A 20,583-nucleotide genomic window follows, 5' to 3' on the forward strand; every position below is an offset into this window, starting at 1 on the left:
ACAGGTCATTTGTTAAATCCTATGTACACAAGGTCTAAAACTGGAAAACCGTGCTGGCATTAAGAGAAATTTAAATCTGATTAAAGAATCACACGACTGTCAAGACCTTTGCTTTGCTACAGCGCACTTTCTGAAAGCTTCTCCAAGAGTTTTCCGTATTTCTCCATTAGAGCAAACCAACAGAAGTGCGTGTGTCTTAAAAACAGGCTCTCCAGTGGCCTCGCTTTGTTTCTCACACCTCACCTATGGTATCCCATTACTGAACTGTATGAAGCAGTGTGCCACTGATGTCCCATCTCATTTGATATTTGATACCAGTATTACTGTTTCTCTAGTTAATCCCATTCCTTTGAAAGGATTAAGGCACTGTACACAAACAGCTTTTAAGATCTTCGCCTTTTTATTGTTTGAGATAAGACATAAAAACAGCCTCAAGGGTTACCTGTTAATCCACCTCTCAGATGTAAGATGGAAGCGTCTCATTTACTGCTTGTTTGATGGCTTCATGCTGTTCATTTTGTGTAATAGTAAAACAGGTTTTCCTGAGATTAAGCCGAGGCTGGTGACGGACGAAACTGACAAATGAAACGTCAGACACATTCCAAACCTCTTCATTCCTCCCTCTCTAAATCCCCATTCATTTACCTCCTGCATCCTTTGGACAAATACTCCTGACAGCTCATTCACTAAGCAGTTTGTTCAGAGAAATTAGATTCCTCCTCTTCTTTCACCGTGTCTTTCCCATCCTCTTAACTGCCAAAGTCCTCCCCTCTAATCCTTGTCGAGTTATGTTCCTGGAGCTGGAGGTTGCGGCCATCTGAGAGGAGAGGAGATGAGTTAGAGAAGAGGAAACTGTAAACTGACATTTTTGTGCCATATTCTGCTGCTACCTCGGAGCCAGCTGGTATTTCCCTCTGTTGTTATACGCTCGACCTCTGGGCTTCGGAGGGCGTCTTGTGTTCTGATTTCCTCGATCGTGGTCGTCAGGATAAAATGAGTGAAAATGACGACCTCCTTCGCTGTGTCCTCCTCTCGCCCACGGCCCGTCTGTGCTTTCATATTCTCTTCGAGCTTCCATTTCTTCCTCTCGCTCCCTCCGTCCCCGTCCACGCCAATGGCCACCCGTCGTCTCCTCTCTTTCCCTCCAACACGTACCACCACTGGGAGCCCAACCTGAGGGTAAGACACAAATCTCCGTACACCGTGCTTCTGTAACATCCAAAAATGCAGCAAACAGGTTTTAGACACATTCAGTCCAGAGATTTGGACGTGCGAGTTATTAATTCATTAAATTGCTTCGAGTGATTCTTGGTCACGTGAGGGCATTAACAAAACTCTGGCATTTTATCACCTTTTATGTTGTTTTGACGAATTCGAGAACAGTTGCCGTTTACCTCATTTTATAATTCACAGACTGTATCCAAAAAATAGATGAGCCCACAGTGACATGATGTACTCTTTTGAAGCACTGAGGTGCACATTTCAGCTGCTGATGTCCAACTTTCTTATATGGTAGCAGGCTGGAAATCTGACTCCACCCTGGGTCACTCAGGCTAACCATGTGTTTTGGGAGGCAATCACCATATCAGATTGTCTCTATATGATTAAAGCAATCACTTAAATGATGTGATTGGAAGTCTAGTGTAGAAAATAGTTTAGAAATCAGTAAGTTGTGTGTTTTTAGCAAATGAATGAGAGCTTAAAATAAGAGTGAAGAAAGGTCCAGAGAGTCTTTATGACTCCATGACTGTACAAAAGATGTACAAAAAATATTTTTATTAGAATATTATATGAGCTACATTAGCATGATACTTCATTTTTAATAACATGGTTCTCTTTGATACTGGCAGATATAAAGCAACTCAACTGAGCCTGGAATGAAAGTTATCCAGATTACAAGACAAGCCCAAGTTCTCCAGATATCCTAAGGCTATCTGTGCCAAATTGAAAGCAGACCATAATTATCCTTACGCCACCGTCAAAGTGACGTCCAGTCTGCACCTGCCACCTGACATTTATTTAAATTAGGATGACAATTTGGGCACCAGCTTAACTCACCTGGTGAAGCAGGTGAGCATGTACCGCAAGGCTGAAAGCAGCCAAAAGCTTTTGAGTCTGACTGCATGTCTTCCCCCTCTCCCAGTTTTCCTGTCTAATCGCCACTGTTCTATCACATAAAAGAGAAAAAAACTCTCAAATAAAACATATAAATAAATGGGACCACAAAAGAAACATCATGTTGTACTAAAAATACTTTAAAAGAGTTTATTGAGACCATAAACTCATGAGGAAAGTGTCATGAGGAGGAGGGCCATTTACTTGTGGACTTCTAAACAATTAGACTGAGAGGAGGAGCTCCTTGGGAACGGCTTTTTTTTTTCAGATCCAGAGACGACGATCTTTTATATACATTCTGTGTTTTAATAAGAGTTTATTTAGAGTCTGTGATAGGACTTTACTGAAACCAGTAAATGATAATAACTTTGACTAATGCTTGAAATCCGCAGTCTTAAATGTAAATGTTAATCAGTTCGAACTGTATCAACATTCGTCTCGTCCTCTCTCAAACATACACAGATATCCATCTTGCCTTTCAAGTCTTCCCACAATTATGTGACAACAGCCCACAAAACAGCAAAAATTAACAATTTCAGGCAGGACGCACACAATCATCAAGTTTGCATTAACTGTGTCGACAGCCGAATTATGATAGGACAGAATACTTTCATCGCACTGAGAGTTTATACAGCTTTCCTTACAAATAACAAAACATCCCCGGAGCAGCTTTTTATTGCTGCACGACTGATTATGAAATTGATCTGCTGGCAGGAACAGTTTCTCTGGGCGTGTTCAGCTGCCACTAAAATCTATTGTTGGATTCACAGAAGCCTGGGACTTGCCATACACTTAAGAAACTCTGACAGATGTGGAACGTTTTATGCCAATTACAAAGTGCTCAAAATAAAACATCAAGTCCAACTTTAGAGTTTACCAAACGGGAGCGGCGCATTTGGCTAAATCAGACCGCCATCTTCACATCCATCCAGTGCCTGAATGTGAAGGTGCAGAAAAAGAGTATGTAACACATGCCATGAGCACGAGAGTAATGCGTCAGCAAGGCCACAAGGACCACAATCTTTTTAAAGGTGTTTTATGTCTTGCAGAAAAAAGGAGGAGCTAAAGAAGGGAAACATTAGAAGTTAGGGTAAATATTTTATTGCGAATATGTGTAGCTCTGATAAGAATGCATGAAAATAAGGTTGTTTACAATTACATCTTGTCTTTTTGAACAGATATAAGCTGGAGAGACGTGGAAGAGGAGCTACACTGGATTCACTGTAATTGCGAGGGCAGGCGGGCTGAGGAGATATTTGCTGAGGAGACTAAACATCAGGCCTGATTCAAACAAAAACCAAACCCGGGTCCTCAACGATACCACATAGCGCCACCGCTACTCTCACGCACATGCATGCTCTCTCTGCGGCTCACACACACACACTCACACTCACACTCATTTCCCCACAGCTCTGTAGTAATGATCAGTGTCTGTGTCTGGCAGAAATGAAACACTGAGGTATAAAGAGTGTATAGCCTTCCATCTATAAAACCAGAAACATCCTCATGAGACCCACAAGGGTTGACTTGGGCAGAAAGCAGACAGTTCGGCGCAAACTGGAGGATCTGCGCCAACATGGCATGCAGCGCAACGGTCGCAAAAGGTTTATAAGTCACAGGGTTGAAGAGAAACTGTGGGTTCATATTTCATAAGCTCCCGCTAAGTTGGCTTTTGTGATGGGGTCTGCAAACTCCAGGCAAGAGGTGAAGTTGGCCTAGAGCCTGCACACTGCAGTCAAGACCGTCGTATAACGATGCATTAATGCTCCTTCATGACAAAACAGGAGGCGTGTAAAAAGGTTCAAGAAACAGCAAAGGGTTTTGAAGAGTCTGGAAGCTGGAAGAAAATTACCCCACTGATAGAAGTTAAGATGTTGAATAGAAAAAGTAAAACAGAGGGGAACAACCGAGGGGAAGGGGAGCAGAAAGAGGGGAGAGACAGACGAGAGGAGTCTGTAATCAGTTGTTGTGAGTCTTAAAATAGAGCTCTCCCAGCCTATAAACAGAAACCCACTATTACTAGTGCACTGACAAAGCAAGTCTCGGATCCAAGCGTGTGTGTGTGTGCGTGCAAATGAGCACGGCGGTATGTGATGAGGCCGCAGCACACATGGAGCTCATTACAGCATGGCCCTCTGGGTAATGTGGTTCCATGAGGGCCCCAAAGAACTACAACCGCAGATCAACTGTCAGATTAAAATGATGCTTCTCTGTTCAGCTCCAGGAGGATTTTTTATTAGTTTTTCATGTGAGCTCGCAGACAGATTGCACCCATCGGATCACTAGGGGCCTCTTCAGCACTCGATACTTTTGGACAGTGATTAGCTTAAAATATAAAAACAACTGAAGCGTAAAAAATAATAGAGACATCGTGGCATCTCTTTTTGGGGCTTCTTTCTTTTCTTTTCTTTTTTGTTTTGTTTCCAGAGTAGATGCAGATACGGGAAACACATGAAAAGAAAATTGGTCTGATGTGCAACAAAGGTCCCCAGCATAGCACAGAGGACATTATGGTTAAATGGTATGCATCTGAACCACGAGGTTACCAGAGCACACCAGAAACACTGTAACATTCAGTCAGAAGGGTTTTCTCTTTCTGATCCTCATTTAGGATGGTCTTTAGATCAAACATCTTTTTCCAAAGAGTCATGGATCAAATGGGAGCAAAATTATACAGCACGAAAACAACACACACAAAGTGAATGGTAAGGGCAAAAAAAGTCGACGACTTATTACAATAATTTATTTCCCCACATTTCTATCCCAGGACTGTCTAGAGAAGCAATTTAAACAGCCTTAAATTATTTTGTACTGTATCTCAGCGTAGCTTCTCAGCTCTCACTGAAACCACTTTAGCGCTTCTACCTTTAACCTAACTCTCTTCTGATTGGCTGCCCCTCATTAACACAAGGTTTAAACAGCAGATGTAAAAGTGCTTTTGTGCTCACATCCAGAGATGAGATGATCATATTGAGGATACCTGCTCTCTTTTATAATGAGCTGTCAGCCCAGGGGCATTACTTATGCGTATGTTGACAGTAGAATCCCATGTTTGATGCACAAACAAGGAAAGGCACAGTAAGCTCCATTTGTGTTAAAATCAACTTCTCTACACCAGCACACAGCACAACTCCACCCCTTTGGCCTGGTAGGCCTTTAACCTCCTAACCAAAAGACTGAGAACAAAGAACCTGTAAGTTAAGAAGACTGTTTAACATTAAATCTGATTGCCATGCAATGTAAATAGATATTTCCTGACTTAAATGTATAGTAGTACGAGAGCTCTATATTAACTTTAAATAAATAGAAATCCTATGATGGTGGATGCATTAGTGACGTAAGTTGACATTCTAATCTCTTCAGTCCTTTCAGTAGCATGAAAGCACTGTGACTTGGTTTGGTCCTTAATTGTAAATTTTTTTGTTGTTATTTGAATGTGTTGAGAAAATCATGCATGCACTCATCTGTTAAATCTACTAAATCATCATTGTCATAATAAATATTTTGGAACGACTTTCTGGATCTCGCGTTTAAATGTGCACACCACATCAGCTGTCCTGTGAGCCAGCGCTACCAACATCAGTGTACTTTCTACAGTTTGTATTCTGCTGTGATATGACAGCACAGAACAAGGCCAAGTGCGCATTTCCGTGTGATTTTAACTCTTCGATTATCGCTTTCAGAGCAGACTAAGTGTTTGGAAAGCTGACAAATAAAGCTAAAGTGTTAAGAAATACTAATACCACAGACCAGCACAAAAAGAGACAAAGCAACTTAAACCATCATCATCATCTGAACATGCAGAACGCATATTCATATATTTTTTTATGCTTCAGACAAATTAAGCAACGTGTTTACAGGGAAACTTTGTACCAAAAGGTCCTAAAGAAGAGAAAGAGTTAATGGAAACTTTAAGTGACGAGCCAGTATTCACATGTACAGAGATAATCAGATAAAAGCAGGTATCAAGTGTGTGTGTGTCTCACCCGAGTGTCTGTGTCTGTATCCGGTTTGTGTTGTGGTTTTAGGACGTGACCGTGGTGCGTTGGGTCTGGACTGCAGGACTCTGCCTTTCTTGTTGCAAGTTTCTGTAAGTTTCTCCCTTAACTGGAGGAACAGAGACAGGCTGGACGACTGGGAGAAAGAGACAAACGTAAGATTACACACCCACAGATTAATTTACTTATCACTACCAAAGACATTCGTTTGAATTAATAAACAGAAGCAAAACCAGACTAGCTGGAATAAGAAGTCACTTCTTTCTCCCTCTGAAGTCTTGACAGATTCATAAATGCCCCATTTTTCTTGTCCCATCTCCACTCACATCGTGGTCCAGCAGCTCAGTTTTCTCTGTGCCGCTGTGAGCCAGCAGGTACTTTGAGTGGAACAGCCTTCCATCGAAGCTGTGCCAGGGCATTAGAGCAGCGCTGGGCAGCGGGCAGCCGCTGGCACAGTTAGCACCCAGCAGGTGGCTCAGCCCTCGGACGTACAGAGATCCCAACTGCACCGCACGACTCGAAAACAAAGGCAGCTGAAAACAAAAAAATCATTTGGTTGTATATTTAGACTGTGTAACTTCTTTACAGTAAAATCAAATATTTTGCTACAGGCCATTGTCAGTCACCTAATAGATACCGACGACACAAACACAACTCTTTACAATCCTGCCAGTGGGTTGGGTTTGAGCTTACCACATGTAGGAGAAGATTTTTTTTCAGCACAAAGAGAGACTTCTTTGATGTTGATTATTTCCCTTTTTAAATGCAAAAATCACCTGTCTAGTATTTAAGAGCTTTTAATCGCTCTTTGACTGTCAAATGCTGCTAACATCAATAGATAAATATAAACTGAGATCAACTGCAGCACTGATTGTCGCATTAGTGTCTTTTCTGAACTGCAGCAGATTTAAAAGTCCTGCTGCACAGAGCCATCTGTTCCTTCAATGTGTTTAGCGTCACCGTCCGCAACAAATTCCTGAACATTGTTGTCTCCCAACCCCAATTTGCACAAACATATCTGCTCTGCACTGACTCATAAATCAGAAGATTAAATTACTCCTCAGGCCACCCACTTCACTGTTACTTCACTTGGTTTCCTCGTGCTCACTGCCAGATGACAGTGAAGCATCTCTGTATATCTTCCTATTTGTTGGCTGCATGTGATGGTGAAACTTCTTTGCTTAGTTGGACTCAAATTGGCTTTTAAACTAAGACCATAATTACATTTTTTTTTCTGGATATAACTATGCTTGAGGACATTTTGAATGATGAGGATGAACAAAGTAAAATGAAAACCGGAAAGATATCTCAGAGTGAACCTGCTCTTATACTGCAGCAAACAAGAGTAAATCTCCCCATTTACTTTTCAAAAGTCTTCACCCTTCCCTCATTTCTTTATATTTAGCCAGAAAATTGGGAAATAGGTGCAGCCAAGTCTCCGGGCTTTATGAAGGACATTCAAAGCTCCTTTTTTGGATTTTGGCTGCCCTTTTCAGTCAGGATGAGCCCACACTGCATCAATAATGTTTAAACGCCGGGCATGCCCCAGCCTTTCTTTCTTTCCTTCCTTAAGAAATGCTTCTTGACAGCCACACTTCCACTGAGATCATTTGTGATGAAATCCGAGAAATCTGATTCAGTTCATCTGGAAGTTGCATGCTCCACCAAGCATGCATCAAGTCATTTCTGGTGATCCTTCAGTAGACACTAGATGGATCAGCTGATGGATCATACCTCAGGTCATTTACGATACTGCAGCAATTTCTTGTGTGGTTTCCTCAATTTTTTTGCACATCAGGCTCAGATATGCCAACTTTTCTGTTAGCAGCTCTTTGGGAATCAGCTTATTGATGATTTTTATGACTTTCAAACTGTTATGTGTTATTTTAAAAAAAGAAAAACCCATAACAAACTGGAATAAATTATGTTTTTTATGACAGCCTGTTGGTATCAAAGTGGCTAAAGATACTATTAAAACTTGTTTTTTTGGTCAGTTGTCTTCTGTGTGTAGACACATTGGTTCATCCTTTGAGTTGCACAACTTCTTATGCTTGAATCATTCGTAGGTCATTGAAAACAAAATAAAAGCCATTCCTCTGGAAACAACCAGAGGGCTGGACAAAGGGAAACTTTGTAACACCACTTAATAAAAATTCTAGAAAGTCTGTCTCCTTGGAAGCAAAACATCAATAAATGAGGCACTCAAGACTTTTGCACGGTGCTGTAAATGCCCTAATAAAGATAAGTTTCTCCTGAGTAAATAATAAAAAAAATCTAGCAAAATTATAATATATCTTACAGCTGTTTTGTGTAACTGAGAGAACAAAAACAAACTGCGGGAGAAGAATAAAGAATAAGAGGAGGATGAAGAAGTGGAGCACAAGCTGATTGTAACAGCAGGCAGATGTTCTGTGTGTGTGTCTGCTCTCACCTGTCCCTCAGATAGCACTGATAACAGTGATTACGTGTACACAGACACACACATACACTCATCCCTGCCTGCCACCTGCTTCCAGTCAAACACAGCTTCACCTTCTGAAAACAATGAAACACTGGACAGACACACAAGCCTGAAGGCACACACAGACACAAAGACAGAAAAGAGATACAGAGCAACACGAGGGAGAGAGAAAGAGTGGTCGAGTGCAAAAAGGATAAGAACGTGAGAACACACACACACACAAAAGACAGAGAGACAAAGACAGAAATGTGTGTGTGCATGTGTGTGTCCAGTGGGGCGGAGTGTGCATGGTGTAAATAGCTCCATGTGGTGAGCGTCAGCCAGGACAGACAGGCGACTGTCGCCAGCTTACTCTCTGTCGCACACACAAACACACACGCCAAAATCACTGTCCCATGGGGAGGAATGTTGCAACACAACCAACGCATCCAAAAACCTATGACCCACAGCCCCTCTCTCCTACACACACACTGGGTGACACTTTTTCACAAACAGACACTTCTCTCTCATAAATTAATCTTTTAATAAAGAAAATCTTTGTGATTTTTACTTCCTGCTCTGATGTGTGATGTATGTGAATCTGTAGCTGTCTGTAAACTGTGCAAACACACACACACAGATATGAACTTGCAGAAATGAATACCATACGCACATCAATAACAATTTGTCTGTTTGTGTTTATGTGCATATTTAATCCGTACACTAGTCACTCAGTTAAAACCCCTCCTGCAGCTCTGAACCTCTCCCATACGACATATTCAAATCAACGCCCAGCCCTAATTATTGTGTAGAAAACAGATGAGCAGCACAAATACAAATTACTAGACATAAGTATGGTAATTAAGCAGTAAAAATAAATGGGGCTACAAAGAGGCAGCTCGCATCTGAGAGAACTCACAAGTCCCACGATGCCCCTTCACTGAAGACTGAAATTATAAAGTAGCAGTATCCACTGCCTTGTTAATACATGTCTGATGAGGACTTTGGTTCACTCTGTTTTTATACCAATCTGTTCTAAAAATGTATCGTTCTTAATCATCTCAAATTTAAATTTAAACTATTTTGCTTTTCCTGTGCAATAAGCCATGTACTCATTGTTACAATGGTGGATATTTCTAATAAACAATAAGAAAACTCTTTAAACAATAAATTTGACAAGAAGAGTCAAGGAAAAATACCCTTGAACAGAGTGATTTGTCATTCTTGTGTCTGACCGTCTGTCATCTTGCATTAACATCAGCACAACAACTGTGCAGCGGGAGCTTCATGGCATGGGTTTCCAGCTGCATGTCCCACTGAACACCTTTAGTAGAACAGATATTACGAGCAGGACCTCTCGTCCAACACCATTGTCTGACCTAATCAATTTTCTTCTGTTTGAATGGGGAAAATTCCCACAGACACACTCCAAAATCTTGCAGAAAGCCTTTCCAAAAGAGCGGAAGATGTAAGAGTTGCAAAATTGGATAAACTCCATACTGGGATAAACTCCATACTGATGCCTATGGATTTAGAATAGGATGCCATAAAGCTCATGTAGGTGTAATGTGTAAGTGGCCCATTACTTTTATCCATATAGTGTATTTATAAAATTTCAATGGTGGATGCTGGACTTAAACATGCCTAAAGTTTCGAACGATGATGTGAGTGTGTGTACAAATAATCCCTGTGAGCTAAAACCTCACACTTCACACTGCTCTGAATGCTTTGGCTCTGTATGATGTCAAAGAGAGGGGATATTCTTATGTACTTCAGACACAGGGGCTGAACCCAGGCCTAATCCAAGACAGGCATGGATTATTTTGACTCTGGTGCTGTGGAGAGCAAGGAGCTGGAAATTAGCAATAATAGGTTCAGTTTTCTTTAATTTCTGCATAATGATGCTGCTTTGGGGATGCTAGTATTTGAAAACCAAGTTTTGATCTTAAGACGATCCTGTGTAAATGAGAATCAGGGAGAGGATTTTAAAAATGAAAGTGTTTCTGGTGTGACCTTTGTGGGTCAGGTTCATACTACCTAACCACAATGTCCTCTGTGCTATGCTGTGGACCTCTTTTCATGCGTTTCCTCCATCTACTCTGCAAGCCTTCCAATTAAAATGCAAAAAAATAAAGCTGCCCAAACTGAGTGGTTTTTATAGTTTCAAAACTAAACAATGAAAGTAAACTTTAAAAATCCTGGACAATTAAATTGTTAGCTAAGCAAGTATAAACATTTTATATAAATTTAATTGCACAGAAAATGTGAAAAAGAATAAATATCCACCAGTGTGTGTGCGCTTTTAAGACATTCCTGATGACCGGATTTTAAAAATAAGGTTCAAAATTTCTATTTCCAACAACAAAAAACACCCTGCAGTTTATCATAACAGCTTATTTTTTCAAGATTGTTGTATGCTTTCTTGGAAAGACCGTCAATCAGCAGCTTATTTATGTTTTCTCTCCACTTTCTCTTCACTTTCTATTAATGGAAACATTTTCAGAGCTGTGTTTACCCCAAGAGGACTTTGTTTACTGTAAACGTCAGCGAACATTGTCTTCTTGCAGCGGGATACACAATGTTTGGTTTCACCGTTAAAAAAACGTGGGGGTGAAAATCTGAAAACAACTATAAAATATCAAAAGCATCTTTTACAAATGATCTAAATGCGTTTGTGACAGACCTCGATCTGTTGAAGCTCCTGAGAGGATTTCAGTCTCAGACACACAGCTTGACTCAGGTAGGAATCCACGTCTTCTAGAGATAAAGTTTGTACCTGAAAACATGCGCACAAACCAAACACACAAGGGAAAATACGTGGTTAGTCAGTTCAATCACATCCCAGTGTGTCTTCTTTGTGGGTCAGTCTGTTTTGTCTGCTCGCTGTGCAACAAGTCAACACAAAAAGAAACAATGGCGGCTACAGAGACAAGGCTGCCCAGTTGTGTGTACAAAACAAACAAACCCTGAAGTTATTTAAATAGAAGAGCGAGAGGGGAATGTGAATGCTGCAGTGATCAGACAACAGCTACTATTGTCTGTCATGCCGTCTGCTCATCTTTAATCATCTGCTCGTCTAGCCTCCATCTAACAAGCTACTGTCCTGTCTGTCAGGGCCTTCATTCATTTAAATCACTGCCTGCCAGCCAGCCAGCGCCTGACTGAAAACCAGTCTGAAAGGCTGCCTGTCGATTTTAGTATTAAAGCATTCAGCTCTGTCTCTCCAGGTGGGGCAAACATGAGGAAACAGTTACTCCGATCTAAATAAGACTAAATCTATGACCGAACTTTTGGTGTTTTTCAGTTGGCGTGTGTTAAATGTATTAGAAAAGAAAAAAGAAAGCAGTACTCTAAGCATACTTTAAAGACAGCAAATAACATGTTACGCAAAAACAAGACATCTGAGCTTTTCTTTGAAAATGTATCTTTGTTAGAAACGCATTAATAAGTGATTCAAGTGTCTCTGAAAAAGAGTTAATAAAAGGTATAATTTATGTTTCGCTTCTATAACATGACGCACACACGGTTATCCTGTCACGCGATCCAATGTTGTGTTAAAGCTCAGTCAGAAGACGTCAATGCAAAATACCCAAACCAAAAGCACAAATCTCGGCTTCTTTCACATACGAATTAGTGATCACAGGGCATTACAACAGGATCAAAAGCAGCTCAGATTGATACACTCTTAGATTTACAATCAAAATACAGTAATACGAGTTCTGAGGTGGTTTGAGAATTGTCTCCTGAGTTATTCAAAGCCCCTGGATGGTTATCAGGACTTGTTGACGTAAGAGCTGAAGTTACAAAGGCCGGTGTCTGTGTCTAAACTGGGCCCCCAGTGAATGATAATGGTTACCGTCAAGCCATCAACAAGCGATGTTTGACTTTACATCACACGGTGACAAAAGAGCAGAATAATTGTTGTGTACGTGTTATAGATGTAAATCCCAAATCAAAAGCTGACTCGTACGTTAAACTGTCATCAAACATATTTTGTCTTTCATTTCTTTGTTTACATGAACCGCCAGCTGTAGGTATCATCCCCTTTCATCTAACAGCTTAACCGGAGCCCAAGCCAAACATGCGCCCTGACCAATAACAACCAAAAGAGGAAAGACCAATCATGCTGCAGATGCAATCATTTGTAAAGTACAGCTGTTAATATTATTTTTATGTTTTGTGCGGCAGAATCGATCAACATGACACCAGAGAAGACTGTAAAACATGTGTAACAAACAAAAAGCACCTCGATTTTTTCCTATTTGCAAATAAAAATAAGTTACATTTGCTATTGATTCATTAATAATTAAATCACATCCTTTTCCCAGAGAATCATACAAATATTTCTGCTTTTTTTCTCTTTAAATAACTTTAATTAACTTAATTAACTATTTTCATTCTCTGATCGCTACCAGATAAACGCATCTACACTACCTGTAGGACTAAATATGTGACCAGGCAGAGAGCAGCCAGGAGAGAGTCTTCAATAACTCCATGCAGCTCCGAAAACTCAGGACAGCCAAAAATTGTGAAGAAGGCTGTCAGGCGAAGAGCAGCCACGTCAGGACCCGTGCTGAACCATAACAAGTCCAGACTGGGTTGATCACCTACAGATTCGAGCAAAAGAGAAAAATACTATGGATTTTAGATGGAAAAATATGGCACAATATCTCTTTCATGTGTTAAACGTAACCAGAGCCAGCTTTTCAACGTGAGTCTTAAAGCCGCTGGTGCCTCAGGGTTAGTCTACAATGATTTTAATTACAGAGAAAACATAATTCCCAGGAAACAATCACTTATAACCACAGGACTCATTTGGTTGCTGCTTATTTGGGAGCAATTTAGTCCTATAGTGCATAAACCAAGAATCATGGACATAGTTGTCGTTTTATCATCTCAGGGATTAAAAAAATAAATCAAATAAAATCTTGTATTGGTGGTGTAACTGTACTGAAATCGTGTTTTATTTTGTGTCCAAAGATACAGAGATAAGTATATGAAAAACAGCAGGTACAGTACAGGGCAGGCTGACTGGGAGAGGGTGGACGATATCAGGTTCCTTCAAAGGGTTTCCGGGGAAGACAAACCATTCCCTGATTGCTGGAGGGTCCACAATCCTTCCTGAAAAAGCACAACATTGTCAGGGTTATGCTTGGATTAGATTTACTTGATTTCCTGCAAAGAACATCATCATTCTCCTCACTTTACATAAAAACTAACGGCACAAACTCCGCTGACGTGTGTGTGTCTGCACGGTTCGTAATCCTTTTGCCTCTCCACTGAAGATATATTTTTGATGTTGCCAGAATCTACATGCGTCTACCACAGACTATATATGAAGACAGACAAAGCCACTGTGAAATCACTCAGACCCAGATGTCTGTTGATTAATGTTAAATGAGACCTCAACAGACTTAGAAACCAATCGGTAACCCCCTGGTAACTGGTTGCTAAGTGTATATCCTGACTGGCAGGTGAAATCCGTTACAAAAAGGGTGCTGCACCAAAAACCTCCTTTTGATTGCTTTAGTCACTAGCAGATTGCTGCACTTGCCCACAGTTTGCATGGAAGACGTCAACAGTGGTGAATGCTGAAATTGCCGACTGCAAATGCTTGCAAACTAACCACGAAACAAAGGCAGTTTGTCTTCAAAATAAAAGTTGGGCCTCTGTATTACTAAGCAGGCCATATTTATCAGATAATTACATTTAATTGATCAAAAAAAAAAGACCAAAGGTACAAATATGAATGGAAAGTTCCAGCTCGGTGAGTTGGGAAAATAAGACCTGATAGACACCTACTGGCTATCAACAGGCCTCTTAGCCAAAGTGAGTATCCCTGTAACCTTTTAGGCAAAATCCAAATGATTATAATAAATAACTAACTCATTGCATAGTTCTAATAGGATAATAATATGTTGTTTTTTCTGGGTATTTTAACACTGGAGTCTATGGGGATTAAATTGCTGTTGGAGTCAGACTCATTTCACCACTAGAAAAACTGTAGTTTTTGGCATTTCTTGCTGACTTTTTTCATTCGTGTATGCTTCTGTTCTCATTGTCTTATGTATTAACTGTTTTACCATTGTGACCAAGCAGAAGGAGGAGACCATAGATGAGTTGTCTGCAGGGCTTGTAGACGAGGGCTTGAGGCACTAACTCGGTGTCCTCCTCATCCTCCAGAGTGTTGCTACACTCAGTGACACCCACACACAAGACAGTGTAAACCATGAAACCCTCTGCTGCTGCATGCTTCTCTCTACATGCCTGTGGAAAACCACACAGTAAAGAAACATTTATTCCAGTCTGCAGGGAGCTCTAAAGAACAAAATCACATATATGACTATAACATACCTTTAGGATTTCTGGACCAACATATTTTTCAAAAGCAGAGGGAAGTGAGGAGATTTCACACAGCTCGGGACGTTTCTGTCCAGGTAGTGTGTATAAGCAAACACCTTTCTCCAGTAGCTCTCTACGAGGAGTCGAGAGATTCAGAGACTGTGGAACCAATTCAGCTTCCTCGTCCTCTGTACTCCACAGAGAGCTCACAAGTTGGGACACTGCTAGCACCACCTGCCCCTGCGGAGCACCATAATGTGGTGCAGGACTGTTTTTCCTGGGAACAATAAAATGAAGAATTTTAACTATTTTGGCTCATTGACAAACGCAAACAAGATGAGTGTTTTTCTTTGCAGACAAAAATAAAGAGTGATGGGTTGGTACCGCATGTTGATCTGAGTTCTGTATAATAAAGAAGGATTTGGGCTTAAATCAAATCAAATCAATTTATTTATATAGCACTTTTCACAGGATAAAAACCACAAAGTGCTTCACAGTAATATAAAACAGAAATACATAAAATACATTAATAATAAAACAAACAGCACAAATCTAATTAAAAGCCAATCTAAATAAATGAGTCTTAAGCTGCTTTTTAAAAGAATAAACACAATCAAGGCAACGTAATGAGGGAGAGCATTCCACAACCTGGGGACCACCGCTCTAAAAGATCTATCACCACAGGCTTATTGAGGTAACTTCAGGTTCAACGTCACGTTTCTAGGGTTACCAAGGTGGCTCACCATGGTAACTTAATGCAGCAGACCTAACCTGCTTTGAAGCATGTTAAGCTGACAGTAAGATATGAAATACTGAACAACAAGTTCTGTTGAAAATAGCATCACCACTCACGGTTTTCCCACATGTTATTCCTTTTTTTATTTCACAGTTGGCTGGATGAAATTTTAGATCAATTTTGGACAACTGTTCATAACTGTGTGCCGAACATCAAATATGACTGTAAAGTAAGTCTATGCATGCATTCTTTTTTCATATTTGCTCTTCTAGTTGCATCATCCAACCGAAACCTGCCAGAGTTGCTGAGCCGTGTGTTAATGATAGTCCTGTGATACTGATAAGTGCATTCATTCACACAGACTGCATTTTTCCGGCTTTCCTTCCTGGCCTCGAACAGACCAGACAGACTCTTCCAGTTTCCCTGACCATAATACATAAAGCCCACATACATTTTTAGAGCACTTTTTTTTTTTTTACTGAAGCTCTTTTGCTCTTAATATTTTTATCAAATTATATTTTTATCCTTTGTATAATCAGTCACTCTGCTCCCTCTAGGCTTATACATTAGAGGGGAGCTAAGTCCATCCCTTTCACGTGAACATGCTCAAAGATAAGTTAGGAAACCTTGGGATTACCACTTTCATGTGTCACTTTAGCCTGATTGCTGATGTTAGGGTAAGTGAAGCAAGATAAGGAAAAGATAACCTGAGTGGGCTGAACTTGCATTTAAGTGCAGGGCTGAGGTGTTGGAAAAACAAACTTAAACATGCTTATGATCTCAAAGTCCACAGGTTTCACACTTACTATTATTTTTAATAAGTGTGTATTTTTTAAACAGACACTGAAAAAAAATCTGTCAAAGAAAAGCTTAGAGAATGAAGTCAAGGAACTCTTTAACATAAAAAGGGTATATTATGTAACTAAATGTAGCCAGCAACAAATATAGCTTTGATTTAGTAGTAAATAAGACTGAAAAATCCAATGTTCTATTAATTCTATTCAATACGGATGCAGATATGCACCTGTAAGCTGCCATCGCATTGTTCCTGACATCACGCATCTTCTCCTCTGACACCACATCATTACCCAGGAGACAGGCCAGCAGTGGTAGCTGGGTAACAGCCAGTCCAATGGTTAGGCAGAGCCTCTGTCGGTCGTACATGACAGTGGTGAGGCTGTTTATCCGCAGCTTTGCCACAGACAAATAAGGGGCACTTTAGAGATAAGGGTTAAAACAAAATGTTCCAATCAGACAGTTTGATCACATTTGTCAATAAAATTAAGTTAATCTGCAATTATGAGATTGATTTTACAAACCTGTCATATATGATGAAGTCTGAATCCTCTCCCAGAATGCCCATGCTGCCATGCTGGCGAGCATAGCTGGCAATCTCATAGTCTGCCTCCCGCACTGAGCAAAACACTTCCTGACCTAATGACCTGTAAAACAAAACAAAACAAATGTATAAGAACTAGAATTACTGGCTTTATAATTATGGTGCATATATTCTGTCCTGTCTTGCAAACAGACCGGAGAGCAAAGGGTGTGAATGACGCCAATCCTGAGGGCAGACAAAAAAGCTCTCTACCCGGCTGATCTCCATGCTCTTTTATGTGACAAAATATCTTTGAAATCTTCCCGTTCACTCTGCGTCTCCTCTTCACCTGTAGACGAGAACCAAGGTTTTTTGTAGTCATGCAAAAATAAGAGACCAATATAAAAATTTTTATGATGTTTTTGTAGCACATTTTGTGACTTAGCTACCCCTTGTACCACTGACAATTTGAGGTATGTAGAAACCTGCCAAGGTGTTATTTATTAAGGTTATGTTCTCACCCACTCTTGCCTCTTCTGCTCCTCCACTACTCCATCAAAGAAAAAGACCAGTCGGATGCCTGCAGACGTAAATGCCTCAACCCATCTCTTTAGGATATCCAAGTACTCCCTCCACTGGCCCCCACATGCCCAGTCCTTACATGAATACCAGTGGCACAAGCAGGCCATACCATCCACAACAAGTGTGGGGTCTGCAAGTAAGTGAAATCAAAATGTAACATACAGCAGACCTGCATGATAACCCAGACAATGATCACCTGTCTGCCTTGGTTCTTGCTGATGTGGGTATACACATAGTAGTACAATAAACCAATATGGGAAAATAAAGTAGAAGCATATAAAAGTCATAAGATATTTTCAAAGGAACATGAACATGTCCTGTTCTGTAAGTTTTAGAAATGCCATTAAAAGCACTGTTTTAGCTTCCACCAACTACACTGTACTGTGTTACAATCCACCGAATAAACATGCTTAAAGGCATAGCATATACTAAGTATGGGTTTAAAGAAAAGTGCTACCTTTTAAACTCCTAGCATTGCATGGCCTTTGTTTAGGTCTGTTGTTATGACTAGTAAGCAAAGGTGTACATATGACTACCACCAGAAAACAGCTAAAAATATCACAACTAATACTATACTATTAAAATTACTGTTAGGAAAACATGTACTTCAAATTAAGTTAAATATTTTTTCTGTCAGTAGGCCATAATTTTTACTACACATTTTCAAATACATCTGTAAGTACAAGCATGATAATAACTATTGTTACTACCATGTCACGCCCTGAAATAAAGACTGAACAGGTGTAAACAGTATTTATTTGTGCATTGCTGAAGCAGTACTTTCATTAAACTGCACACACCTGTCCACCACCTATGTTGTTGTAGTGTTCTCTCTGTCTCGTTTACAAGCCACAGATTTTTGTTAGTTTTTTAAATAGATGTTTTATTTTGCTTTTTTTAAACATTAAGAACATTAAAAACTGACGATTAGGCAAAAGCCAGAACAAACTATTTCCTTCAGCCAAAAGCTAAAAGAAAATCTCTCTATGTATAATCATAGGAACATTTCCAAGCCAGCAATGTTGGAGCAAGTTGGCTTATTTTAATAATTAAAGTTATTATGACTTTTTTCCTCAATCACTGTCTTGTGGGTGTTTCAGTCCTTAGTCAGTTTTTAATTACAGTTTTCCTTGCAGCTGCCATTGGCTTTGATCATTTGGATAAACATCTCCTTTAAATTGACTCAAATATAAGAGCAGACACAATGGTGGAATTTTATAACAGAAGACCAAGGGATCTTCCAAGAATGGTTGCACTATTTTGTAGGGAACTGACTTTTATACCCCTCGATCTCTATTCTGAGACTTGCTCCATTTTGGTCATCCATGGCCCACTTGTGTTTTTAACTAGCCTGGATTTCCTTGTGTCTTCCTGGATTTGTTAAGTCTCCATCTCTGAGTTAGGGTGATTATGGCTTATTATAGGCTCATTATTATTATGTTATTCCAGTTTTGGGTTGGTTTGTTTTTGGTTGTCTCTTGTCCAATGTGTCTTATATTTGGTTTTACTTTCACTGTCTCATTGATATGTTTAACCTGTTTCTTGTTACCCACCTGTTTCCAATCTCCTTGTTATCCCACAGTTTGTTCTGTCTCTATTTATACCCCTTGTATTTCAGTTAAACTATGTTGTATCCTACTGCTGTCTTTGTGTGCGTTTCGCTGGTCTCTTGTCATTTTCAATTCGGTTGCCTGGATGTCAGGACTCTGTTTTTCCTCTGCTTTTGGACTTTATCAGCCATAATAAAGGGTTCGTTTTTTTCTTTTCAAGTCTGTCTCTGAAATCTGTGTTTGGATCTTCCACCTTTGCTCTACTCCAAAAAAATTTGCATCCTTAAATAGAGAACCACTGCTTTAACAGGTTAATAAAGCCAAATATTGTACACACATCTGAAAAGCTGAGAGCTGAAAAGCCGTTTCCTCACATTACTTTACATAATCATGCACACCAGTGGAGAAAGCTGGAGCTTCTGGGGGAGTCTGCTAATATTAGCATTTCATGAATGACACAGAGCCACTGTCACACTGGCTGCACACAGAAATAAACTCAACTGCTGGTGTGAGGTGCGGTTGCGGAGGCCTGCTGCTGTCTGGCCATCTCTCTCAGGTTCACCGTCACACAGGCTTCTGGACAGCAGCGGTCCATGAAGTACTGTAGACCCTTCACGCCCATTCCTATTGAGCAGAAACACACAGGGAGCTACGGGAGGAAGCATTTCACGTCTTTCCAAATAGCGTGTACTTTAACTTTTAATCGGGTGGATCTGTTTTGGTGTAACACCGTCACTGTGGGGAGTTGATTTTAATGAGAACTGACACGAATGCTAACTGTTAGCTTCGCTTTTAGCCCCGTTTCGTGCCGTTGCCAACAAACTCGTATCACGGATGATACGTCACAGCAAATGCTACTACAACTACTCTAGTATCGCTTCACATGGCAAAAAAAGGAGAAAAAAAAACTCACTTTGAAATGTCGCTGGACACTGAGCAGCATTGGTCCCTGCTGTGTTTACTTGGTGTAAATTCAAACTATTTCCTATAATCTACGCGTGGCGTCATCACGTTACAAAACAAAACGCACGTACTCGCACGTATTCATTAAAACAAAAGAGTGAGCAGAGACAAAAAAAAAATAAAAACGTGGCACGGCGCTTCTTACTAGCGAACATCCTGAATGTCATGAATGAGAATGAGCCTTTGTGTTTGTGTGGGCTCGTAAGACTTCACTCCAGCGCAGGATAAGAGGAGGGCTAATTGCTCTCCTGGAGAGTGGGCAGTCTTTTGCTGAAAGCCATTAGGTCTACCTTCTCCACACAAAGCGCCCCCGGTACCTTCCACTCCATTGTGTGACCAGAGCAGGAATAAAAGGAGGGGACATATGCTGGCCGTCAGTGCAGCTGTCAGCATCTGTCGCTCTACAGCCAGATGCTCTGTGGACTGAGAGGACAATAATCTACGCTTTCCAGAAAAAAACCCCAAAACCTAATCTTCAAGGAGGGAGGAGCTGTGTTGTAAATCTGCCCACTTTCATTTCCAATCACCCACTCGAGAGT

General features: G+C 40.4%; 1 protein-coding gene across 2 annotated transcripts; it reads right to left on the reverse strand.

Annotated features, from left to right (window-relative positions):
* Positions 1–378: 378 nt before the first annotated feature.
* fam120b (family with sequence similarity 120B) lies at positions 379–20,195 on the reverse strand. 2 transcript variants are annotated; one of them, XM_005915091.3, is made up of 15 exons: positions 19,995–20,193; positions 19,583–19,705; positions 17,471–17,661; positions 17,165–17,298; positions 16,951–17,073; positions 16,656–16,847; positions 14,908–15,172; positions 14,637–14,820; positions 13,573–13,674; positions 12,988–13,160; positions 11,237–11,329; positions 6,440–6,646; positions 6,102–6,249; positions 891–1,173; positions 379–817 (listed from the first exon to the last, which is right to left on the reverse strand). In XM_005915091.3, the coding sequence occupies exons 2-15, from the start codon at positions 19,701–19,703 to the stop codon at positions 787–789; spliced, it is 2,247 nt and encodes a 748-aa protein (XP_005915153.1). In that variant the 5' UTR covers positions 19,704–19,705; positions 19,995–20,193; the 3' UTR covers positions 379–786. The 2 variants fall into 2 exon arrangements, with proteins under 2 accessions (XP_005915153.1, XP_042069920.1); XM_042213986.1 differs by having other exon boundaries at positions 19,583–20,195.
* Positions 20,196–20,583: the final 388 nt, after the last annotated feature.

Source organism: Haplochromis burtoni, unplaced genomic scaffold (genome assembly GCF_018398535.1).
Source record: "Haplochromis burtoni strain Fernald_Lab_line unplaced genomic scaffold, NCSU_Asbu1 Contig_11, whole genome shotgun sequence".
Taxonomy (NCBI): domain Eukaryota; kingdom Metazoa; phylum Chordata; class Actinopteri; order Cichliformes; family Cichlidae; genus Haplochromis; species Haplochromis burtoni.